Genomic DNA, 11724 nt, shown 5'->3' on the forward strand with positions numbered 1-11724 from the left:
TGTGTGTGTGTGTGTGTGTGTGTGTGTGTGTGTGTGTGTGTGTGTGTTTTATAGGAGAAACCAGGATATTCCTCCTCTTTATGTGGCCTTACCTCCTCCTGTTCACCTCCTCCTCCTTTTGTTATCATGTCACTCTCATGACCACGTTTCCAGAGACGATGGTTCCATGATGATTAGCGGCATTATTTTGCTGGTGTGTGTGTGTGTGTGTGTGTGTGTGTGTGTGTGTGTGAGAGAGAGAGAGAGGGAGGGGGGTGCGGGGTGGGGTAAGGTGCGTAGTTGGAGGGCCTGTCACAAAAAGCCATTATTGTAATTGGAAGTTAAAATCCCATTTGTTTTCCCCCTCCAGTACTGTCAGAACCAACACTGGGGTCTTGTTATAAAAATTAACATTTGCTATCGGTGTCAAGGGTCACGCAAGAGAACATCAACTTATTGAAAAGGCTGCCACTCAAACACAGCCGAGGCAGAGAGATTATTTACCAGGGACAGAGAAAAAAAATGTTTCCGTTCCACCGCGGCCACTTGCTCGTTTGCGACGTTTCCCCATTACGCTCTGTTGTTCAGTGTCAAATGCTGCTTTATGATAATGAGAGTCCAATTTGTAGATTTTCACATTTGGCTCTTGTGAATGAAAACAATCGATGGTGCTGAGGGTGTTTTTCTCAAAGGGCTCTAATCCAATGCGCTGACGCTGGATACGTGTGAGGCACTCTGTAAATCTATCTAAGTTTGGGCCAGGCCTGCTCCGCTAGAAACCAACGACGGACTGTACTCCAGACACCGGGCTAAATGAGCCGGACTTCTGTTTGATGGAGGCGTACGCAACACGGTGGTGAAGGTTCAGAGACGGAGAGAGGGCAGCGGAGACCCGAAGTAGACCGGGAGGAGAACTCAGCCCGATCCCAAATATAGCCGTTAGAAGCGACCGCAGGGTCCTGACTATGTGCCATGCTGGACTCGAGGGAGGATCAAACTATATTAAGTGAGTTAATCATTGCTCGAGAACCGCTCAGCCCTCTGCATAGGGTTATAAAGGTCAGCAGGATTAGCTCATCGAGGCCCTTTTACCCCCATGTTAGGTCCATATAATTGCACATTTGATAAACAAGTAAAAGATGACATGGAGGTTCGCTTCACACAAAACTGATGTCATTTTGAGCTATTGAGCTGGTGCCTATTGACATCCTTGTCGACTTGCTTGCAAGCAGTCTTCTTCTTCTTCTTCTTCTTCTTCTTGTTCTTCTTCTTCTTCACCTTGCTTACGCCTCCTATCACCTCATAGTCACTAACGGTCGATCAGCAGAGTAGTGCTCCACAGCGATGCTAGTGGTCAAAAACTCCCCAGGGTGCCTTTTAATATGAAAACTTTTCCTTTTAAGAAACGGTTGAACTGTGATATTCATTCCACAAAGGGACAAAACTAACCTTTTCTGTTTCTGTGACGTTAAACCAGAATACAGCGAAGATGATTTTTTTTTTTTTTTTCCTCGACAACTCCCTAAAAATGTCCCACTTGCGTAGGCCGTGTTATTAAAGAGTATTATGGATTCCAACTATTTCTGTTTTGTTTTTCAAAGCACGACTGGCTCGCGTCAACAAAAAAAAAAAAGAAAGAAAAGAAATGCCTTTCGGTGTTGTGCATGCTAAAGAGACCTCCGCGGCTACGGGAAGGCGTGCTGTGTCTCGTAACCCTGGAGTGAATTTTCGATATCCAGTCATGTTTGCAATATATTGTCTCGGAAATGTGTTAAATGTTCACAACGTGCTTGCTCCAACGCCCCAGATGTGGCCACAAGCAAGCATCTAATTAGCATAATATTCATATATCCCCCTGCCCCCCCCCCCCCCCAAAAAAAATAATAAGCTCCTAAGAGCACTTCTGGCGTTGTCCATTCCTCTTATTTGCCTCTTATAGCTGTAGCGTTTGCTTAATGCCCGGCCTGCGCCGAGCGATCGCACGCTGGGCTCATTGTGGATGCCGTGTGAATGTGCTGTTTGGGTACGGGCCCGTGCATCTCCAGGGCCCTATAATCAGCTCTAAGCTGCTTCTATCAATCTTCATAACTGTAGTGGGTTGAGAGAGGGAAGTGCAGCTAATCAGCCCTATAACCGGCCCTCGTGTTCAGCCTGACGTACAGCGTGGGGGGGGGGGCAGGCAAACGGTGTCCCCTCACACGCGTGTCTTTTTTAACTCGCGTCTCGGTCCGATTCTGCAGATGGCCGGCTCGGGGCCTGCGACTTTCACTGAATAGCTGTTAGTGTAGGTTAATGTAGGAGTGGTGGCCCTGCAGCGGTGGCAATCACAGCTCTGATCAGAGCCGGTTTCAAAGACGTCTGTGCAAGTCGAAGCCAGGGCTGTCATTAGCTTCTGCCCTGCGCTTGACAGCCCCCCCTCCCCCAACTCCCTCTTCCTGTCTCTCTCTCTTCTCCCTCTTTGTCTCTCCCTCCTATCGCTCTCGTTTTCTGTCCGTGTGCAAACGGCCGCCGTAATCCCGGGTCTGTGTGCTTTGGCCCTGTCACTCCACATTTGCACTTAAGCATCTTTCCTTCCCTCATCTCCTTTGCCCTAATTGTATTGTGATAAGCAATTACTGATCTATTTATGCACACTAGAGCTGAGATTGGGCCACTTTTTAAAAGGGCATGCCGGGGAGAGGACCAATGCGGTGCCCCTCATCCCCAACTTGTAGCTGGACGGAGACGCCGCCGCTACCGCTAATCTCTCACCTTTCCCCCTTTCTCTCGCTGACGATCTAATCCCGCTTTACCATCTCGTGCTCTGCCCTTGTTTTGTTTTTTTCTGTCGTGTGCAGAACGCCCTCCAAAGCAAAAGTGATTGTGCTGTTGTTTGTTGTTTATTGGCTGCCTTTTTCCTCTTTGTGAGTCAGCTCTACTGATGCAAATGAGCAGAGGCAGTGTTTACCTGGACTGGCCATGTTTTCCCTCTGTGTGTGTGTGTGTGTGTGTGTGTGTGTGTGTGTGTGTGTGTGTGTGAGCGCATCGTGCCTGCACAGCGTCTAGGCCTTTGATCATACTATATTGCATTGACAGATGCTTTCTGGGGCTTTCTGGTTGCTCATGAACGAGGCCGCGGACGAGATCTGAATGCCAGTAATTATATCCCCTTGCTAGAGCGATAACAATTGTGGCTTATACAACAAAGTGTGATGGCTTTTTTCTCTATCTGTCCTATTATTTTGAGGTATGAGAAATGACATCGAAATCCCCTGTCTGCTCCCTCCCTGTCTGGGGCTCCGTGTTTACAGCTGTTTGAGAGGTGGGGGCCACCATAAAGGGTTACGCCTCGTAATCATAGCTACTTGTGTGATCTCGGCGACCTGCCGGAGAACGTGTGTTTTAGTGAGTGTGTGTGTGTGTGTGTGTGTGTGTGTGTGTGCGCGTGACTGAAAGATCCACTCACAACAAACTTGCAGTCAGTTAATGAGGAATATGACGGAATCTAAAGGTCGGGAGGCTCTGCTGAGAGTTGAATTGAGGTGCGCTTTACTGGCGCTGTGCTCTTATTTATGTGCTATTTAAATAACGGTCATGTCGTAGGTAGTGTAGTTTATGGCGTCCTGTTGAATCATTTTACCAAAAGCAGCTTCTTTAATAGCTCAGGTATTTTTGATCTGCGATTGTTTAGCTCTGATTTTAACAACAATTTTTAAGATCTGAGTTGTTGATAATTGCACATTTAGAAATAGTCGGCAACTTTCAGTTCTATTTGAAACCCCTCCCCCTCAAAAAAAAACCCCAATATCACCAAATTGATGCTACTCCTCTACGACCAGGTTGTCCATCAACTCACCCACATGTCCGTTATTTAGTTTGGATGCAGCAACTAGTTTGCTGATCGTCCAACATTACAATTTCACATTAATAATGACTAATTAGTGTTTATAGACACTCATCCTGACTATAAAGGGGCCTTGGAGTGCTTTAAAATCCAGTCATTGTCACCATCACTGTTAAGTTGGCCCGTGATTCTCCGAGGATTTGCGGCCTTTTATGGGAGCTAAACAGTGGAATTGTGCTTATTTAAAGGACCTTACTGCGCAAAAAAGTGAAGCCAGGTATGAACAGTGAGAGAGTGAGAGAGTGAGAGAGAGAGAGAGAGACGACACATGATGAAGTTACTTTACTGCAGCTCCAGTCCAGTGTGAAGCAGCCCGCAGCAGATACTTAATAAGTACACTGTTATTATTTTAATGTTTCTTTTAAAGTTTTACGATGAATATCCCACATTCATTTTTTTTTTTTCTTCTTCCCATAACTCATTCCATCAGTGACCTTTTATGCTGAGGCGATCACATTCAGCTATTTAACTGAATATTAGTTAAATAGTCTTCCTCCTTGAGGGATGAATATAGTCTTGCGGCGTTAAAAGTATCTTCTCTTTAATCAATATGCCAAGTTCAGCCGCAGAAACCTTTGGTGCTCCGCGGCCTCCCAGACGTGCGCACTGTATGCACATCCGGTGAAAAGAGGCGAAGACGTTGATCTGTAATCTAACGGTGAACATTTTCATCCTCTCGGCGCAAAACGGTGTCCGCCTACGCCTACTGCTTCCCAGTAAAACCGGGAAGTCTCGCCATTGCCTTTCTGAACGGAACCGAAAAGACAACATACTTTAGAGCATCCGAGCCGGAGTGTCTGTGCAAAAAAAAAAAAAATAATTCAACATTTGCATAAATACGTTACACATTTTCTTTTTTTTCTCCTCGCATTCCGGCTGCTCCTCTCCTATTTTATATTGTTTCACACTTTATTCATCTCCTCTCATATCCCACTTGGGGAGTTAATAACATTCACGCTTTGTCTGCGCGCTCTCCGCGCTGCGTGCATGTTCAAAACACTAATAGCTTTTTGTAGGCGCAACGCTGAGGCTCTTTGAATTCTGTTTGCTGCCACAGGTAAAGTCCTAAAATTTCCACAAACAATAATAACAATGTTGTACGCTGCAGTATTAGCTACAGGCTTATCTTTTTCAACTTCCTCTGCACTCGCTTTCATAGCACACTTAAACCAGGAGCTCAATATTATGAAGGGGTTTGCAATGAAGGAGGTGCATTGTTTACGCTTAATGAGGAAAAGAGGAGACGTTACACACACACACACACACACACACACACACACACACACGCACACAGAAAGATGCTAATCAGACAATAGATCAGACTCATCAAAGTGAAGCAGTCTGTTCTTGAGTGACTTTGATAATTACCTGCCTGGCGTTGCCTTATAAGTACGTCCCAAGTTTGCTCTGTTGCTTTGTGAGTCAGAGGGGGGGTGGGGGGGCCAAACTGCCAGTTTGTGTTTTGCAAACAGTTCTGGTGCATTTTTGTTTTTGTACATTTGAGTCTGTCTGTGAAGGTTCCCCCCAAAAAAGTCACCTCCAAAAGTTACCGGGAAACTTGAAAAAAACGGGGTGAATAACATCTAAATATGTAAATAAAATGGATCTAAACGATGGTATCCAATACCAACATGAACATCAGACCAATGCATTGGACTGCACACAGCTTCAACCTAGCATCTTAATTAGCCGACAGCGTGCACTGTGGCAGCCTTTCGCCATTTTTTGAGGTCCTTTTGCCGTGCCACACGCACCACCGTGTGGGTACTGGTGTGTAAGGACAGGACAGTGTGTGAGAAGAATAAAATATGCAATATAAATGCTGGTATAGTTTTTATGTGATGGATATGAATGGTTTAAATAGCTCAAGGGATTTACTAGGTGTCAGGTTTGGTGCTCCCACAGTGCCAGCCTCTTCATCCTTCCTGGCTACTCCCTGTGATGTCAGCAACTGTGTGTGTGTGTGGGTGTGTGTGTGCTGCAGGCTAGGAGTAGGATATTGTTGTTGAGCTGTATGGACAAAGCAGTCAGTTTTAAACACTCTCTGGACAATATTTACGTGACCTGAATCGTTTTTTTTTTTCTCCATTTTCTTTTTTTTCTGGACTGACAATAGATACCTTTTTATTTGTGCTCGGTGTTTAAGTAGCAGCACCAGCTCTGCGATGCTATGAAACTGTGTTTTCTGGTGATTTTAGGTCTGAAGCTGTAGCTATTCTGGGATGTGAAATGAATCCGGCCTCTTGCTAACTTCTGGAAATCTCTAAATGGTTTAGAGAACGCTTCTGTAGCTTTCCTCACTTCCTGTTCTGTCCGTTGTCGTTACAAACCGCTAACACGCGTCGATAGGAGCGGGCCCCAGAAGCCTTTCAACATTTTGGTCTGCCTCTCCGTGTGTGTGTCTGCGGGATGCCTTCTATTGCCATGGCGATGCACCGGGGGCAGTAGCTGTTGAAGCACACACACACACACACACACACACACACACACACACACACACATGCTCAACACGCGCACACTCATAACTCTCCTTACAGTCTCTTAGGGAGGTGCAGAAATAACTGGATGTTTGAAATTGGGTTAAGAGAAGAAAAAAGAAAAACTGGGTTGAAGAGTGGTCCATTTTTAAATCTGTCGGCTGGTGTTGAAACGTCGTCGGAAGGGACTTTTAAAAACACTACACCCAACCACACCCCGAATGATCAGAACTAATGTAGCTGTGAATGCAGTGAGGGGGACTGTTTGGTTCCCATGTGGTAATTACTGCGTATGTGTGTATGATTCGGTTGAAAAAAGCAAAATGTGTTCGTTAAGATGTAAAATGATCTGTGTCAAATTAAATACAATTTCCGAGTCGTTCCATCCAATCAGCTGGTTCTTCCGTTTGCTGCATATTTACAACAGGAAGAACAACAGTGCTTCTTTCAGTAGTCGGGGAATAGCTGATGTGTTGGTTAAAATGCATTAAACAGCCATTAATAACCTTTTGCACCAAAATGGCGTCGCCGCGAGCAAAGAGGGTCGCCACGTAAAGCAGCGCGGCTTGTCGGTCGTCACCGCGGAGAGAAAAACATAGAAAGAAAGTAATACTCGACTCGAGCAGTCCCATCAGCCACTGGGGCAGACGCGTCAACGTGTACAGAAAACCTGACTGGTTTGTAGCCCGGTGGGACGAGGCCGGAAAAGTGGCCGGGGACTGGGTGGCCCAGAAGGGAAGCGGGACAAACAGCTGATACAGAGAGGCAAGCAGAGATGAACATTGACTTGTTTATCTTATTTATTTCTTACCGAGATCGGCAATGATAAGAGTGAGTGATGTTGATAAATGCTTGCGCAGCCAGTTTATCAGCAGCTGTCTGGCTTCTGGTCGCCTGCGGCAGCTTCCAAGGCTGATAACCTCTGAGGCCTGAAGCTAGGGAGGAGAAGGGGGGGGGGGGGTGCATGCTGGGTCTTGGCCAGCGTTTAACCCCAAACCGGTCAGTTGATATATTTTGCATGTCCACCAGTATCCGTTAAACATTGTCAAGTAGGGAAGAAACAACAACAACAACATAATCTTCCATAAGCTTCACTGAGAGCCTGTAATGCTCGTTACACAGCAGGAAGTACAATTGTTGGATGAATGAGAAATGGAGACAACTTTAGTTATTCTTAAATCCGCACCAGCAGGAGGACCTGAAAGGAAACCATCCCAACAAAAACAAAACAGAGGTTATTCCTCTGCACGCCGACCATTAAGGACATCGGACCCACATGAGACCCAGCTTCACGCCCTCGGGCTCTCCGTCCGCCTCAGGTGTGCTGTGAGGCGGTCATTACCACGCTAGCATGTAGCACTGTATCGCCACGTCAGCGTTTCGAACGTGCGAACGGCAACGTGCCTATGATAGGATGGTAGCGGTCCTTTTTTTAGTGCTTGGAGAAATGCTCTGCTCTTGTCAGTGCAATAAAAGATCCATGCTTCTCTTTTTATGGGTCTCGAAAAAAACAAACTCTTGTAACTTAAAAACAAAATAATTGATGAGCTCCTCCAGCGCTGAAGTGCATGCTGTGCGTGGAGCTGTTTTCTCTTTTACACTTTTAAATGGGAGTGAGTAATCTACACCACTGAAGTGTATAATAATTTGTCATGCACAATCTTTTGTTTTGGTGGTTTAAAAAAATGACAACGTAATAAGAAAAAGAGGAATTTAAAAAGAAGACACGTGCAATAGGAGAGGGCCCATGTGTGGGAGGCTGTGTGCACCTGGAAAGCACTTGACAGATGGTTACTTCAGCTCTACATGAATGCTTTCTCTCCACAGCGTTAAGCCTCTTTCATAGATTGGAAGTGTTGCGGTCAGTGTTTTGATCAAGGTGGGCTCTTTCTCTTCCTTGATAGTTTGCTCTGCATCTCCAGAGTGTGTTTATCCCGCCCCGGCCATTCATTGCTGTTTGATTTCCGGTGAGCTGAGGGAGATCAGAGCTGTGAATTTCTCTTTGCCAGACAGATTACGGAGCAGTGCATCACAAATCATGATATGGCCACATTGTATCAGTACATTCTCAAACTGAAGCGTAGGTTTGGAGAGGATTATATGTGGGGAAATGTGTGTCTCTGGAGTCCCAATAGCATGCAGTACTCTGGTGCTTTCTCCATTAGTTTCGACTGTCACTGCACTAGTTAAGAGCTATTAACAGAGGTCAGCTGACACAGGCCGAGGTGACAGGAGTCGGGTCAGGCCAAAGCTATATCCATAATAACAACATGGCTGCCATAGAGACACACAGTAATAAGTCCCTTTACGTTTATTCTTTTGACGTAAAGAATACGAAACCAATAAATCCTGAATTAATAAAGGTTAATCTTATCTTATAAATAAAACAGTTTAGTTGGTCTTAAATCAAATGTCCATGTAATGTTGGCGCATGAAAACCATTTCATACATGCACAGGTTCATTTTCAGTCGTGTGCAAAAAAAACGATTTTTGTTCCTCGCCGATTTTTACACTGACACTGGTGTTATATTACTGTAATTCCCTGAGAAATTGTCCTCCTAAATTTAGCACGCGCTCTCTGCAGCAGATGTTCATGCCCTTTTTGATGCCGTGGGTAATAATCCTTAATATTCTCGCTGTATGAAACTAAATGAGGCTTTAATGCACTCTGATTCCATCTTCCAGCTCTCATTGTTTTTTTTTTTTTTAAGTCCCTAAATTATTTCTGGTTTTTTTTAGTTTTTTTTTTTTTAGTTTTGCAAAGATGAACAGCAACTTTTTTGATGGACGAAATGGACGTCGGTAATTGTGCGACGGTCTGTTTTGATTAGAGCTCCAGTTTGAAATGTCATCGTGACGGGAAACTCACAGTATTTCTGTTCTTCCTGCCGATACCTTCAGCGTTGGCCATCTCTGCTATATAATGCTGGAGTGTTTATGAGGCTTGATTACTGTTTATTCCTGTTTAGCGACAATGCGTTCCTCGCTCCTTTTGTGTCCTCGCCGTCACAGGTGCTGTGTTTGAAGCCTCATCACTAATCCTCTCCTCTCCTCTCTTTTTTTCTATTCCAGATGGTCACAAGAACAAAGAAAATATTTGTGGGTGGCTTGTCAGCCAATACAGTAGTGGAAGATGTGAAGCAGTATTTTGAACAGTTTGGGAAGGTAAGACTGTTTTCATTGTTATTATTATTATTATTATTATCATCATTACCCTGCATCGTGTTCGCTGCGTCGTTGGACGCTCCACCAAACGAAAGGCGTATCATCATTAAGAGTGAAATATGTTAATTGGATAATTACACAATCAGCGCACAGTGCCCCCCTGTCACTCAGGCGGTGTCATTATGGGTTAGACCGCACGGCCGGCGCTGCGATCTTCACGGGCGATCAGCGAGGAATCTGAGGCTTTAAAAAGAAGCCGGCGGCAACAAGCTTGGCTCCTTCTCCCTGACAGTTGAGACAAATAAATCTCTATTGTGACGAGCAAACAACTGAAGATATGGCGATGGCTTCACATCGCTCACCGTGCCCGGTCAACAGCATGCATCTTGCTCTCAGTGCAAACAAGCTGCCATGACCAAAAATCAACAACAACAACATATATATATATTTCTCTTATCTTTGGTTGTACGGCGCTGGAAACAAATATAAATATAAAGGTATGGAAGTCTCGGGTCTGAAAGTAACACACAGCCGGCTCATATTCAGCTGTTTGTTCCTGTCTGCTGCAGCAGTGTCTGCACGGCGCTCTCGTGACCGATACCCCCAGCAGAGTGAGGCACACATGCACACTCTCTTTCACACAAGGACATGCAGACACACACACACACACACACACACAGACGCGGTTTGATACAGTGGCAGCATTTCACAGATAATGTCCTCCGCGCTGAGCGGAGATCCATTTCCCTCACGCCGTATTCCACATCAGTCAAGGTCACCTTCGGCGGCTACAGTCCCGCGCAACACCAGCTCTTGACCTTGGGTTTAAACAATTTCACCGAGGATGGATTTTCCACGGGCACATAATGTACAATGTCCCGAAGGAGATGGGAGGAGTGGCAAATTAATAGAAACTGTTTTTTTGTTGGGTTTTTTTGTGTTGCTTTGAGACAATAAGCCACCAGTGCTCCCGCTGCAGAGCCTTCTGTCATATTCTTGAGTGAAAGCGAGCAAGGTGAAGGACTTTGTTTTTTGCTCTTTATCTGCGGAAGTGGCATTAAAGACCTCGCCCCGGTCTCGCCCGCTCCAAATACAGGCGGCTTATTTGCACAATAGAACTTGGCGCGCAAATATTCAGCACGACTTCGCAATCAATGGATCTGAGAAAAGGGCTCGAAATGATTTTCGACTTGATTGAATGACATAATTGACTTGATTATACAAAGTTTTTTTTGCTCCTTGAGGAATCCTCAAATGCTTAGGAGGAAACAAACAAATCAGACTGATTGAGCGGGATCTTGTGCATGTTTCCGTGTGTGCTTTTATGGCCCACTTGTGCATGCTTGGATGTGTCTGCAGTACCGCTCTCGCCATGCGTGAGTGTGTCAGCGATTAAGTGTATTTATGTGGGTGCATGATTAAGGGTGCACGTGTGTGTGCGTGTGTGTACGGGCAGGTTTGAGTGTCTTCCAAAAAAAAAGAAAGAAGGGAAATCAGAGTGGATATTGTGGGCTATGGCAGACGAGATGCAGAGCAAAAGGAAGTATCGTTTTTTCTTTCCTTTACCGTTTTGTGTGTTATCATTCCTTTCTGCCTTACACATCCCCGGATTTATTAAATAACCTGCCTGTCACTGCAACCTACCATTATAGCCATGCACACACACACACACGGGAAAACCAATTAATTCAGTTTCCCCTCCGTAAGAATCTTGGTGGCAGTGTGTGTGTCAGTCTGTCAGTCAGTCATCAGTCAGTCTTCCTGTTCGTCTCTCTGCCTGTGTGCATGTCAAGGGTGTGTGTGTGTGTGTGTGTGTGTGTGTTGGGGGGGGGGGGGCGTTAGCTGGCGTGGTCGCGGGCAGCTAGTTATTTATATTTCCGGGAAGTGTGTTTTGAAGTACTTATCAATCATCACACAACTGCAGCTTAAGGCGCCGGCAAATGTTCTTCCTCACTGGGAACAAGCCGTTTCACTGATATTATTTCACAAGCACTGTGTTTATGTGCGCGTGTGTGATTGTGTGTGTTATGCTAGGCGGCGTAGGCCAATTAGCAGGATGTGGTCCACAGAGATGGTGGTGGTTGGGAGGCAGTGGAGGGGAAACAGCTGGTGTGGCCACAATTGGGTCACAGGTTCTGTCTGTAACCCCCCCCCCCACCCAATCACACACGCGCCCCCCCCCCCCCCCGGGGGGGGGGGGGAGGTGTTGTGGGGGGGGG

General features: G+C 45.7%; 1 protein-coding gene across 14 annotated transcripts in view; it reads left to right on the forward strand.

Moving 5' to 3' along the window:
* Window positions 1–11724, forward strand: part of LOC116389103 (RNA-binding protein Musashi homolog 2) — a 241749-nt gene that overhangs the window by 64439 nt on the left and 165586 nt on the right. For all 14 annotated transcript variants that reach the window (XM_031857530.1, XM_031857532.1, XM_031857529.1 and 11 more), the window contains exon 6: window positions 9413–9505. In XM_031857530.1, coding sequence (XP_031713390.1) covers window positions 9413–9505 — 93 coding nt within the window. The remainder of the gene's footprint in view (window positions 1–9412; window positions 9506–11724) is intronic.

This window comes from Anarrhichthys ocellatus, unplaced genomic scaffold (assembly GCF_004355925.1).
Source record: "Anarrhichthys ocellatus isolate YVR2014 unplaced genomic scaffold, GSC_Weel_1.0 scaffold18, whole genome shotgun sequence".
In the NCBI taxonomy this organism is placed as follows: Eukaryota; Metazoa; Chordata; class Actinopteri; order Perciformes; family Anarhichadidae; genus Anarrhichthys; species Anarrhichthys ocellatus.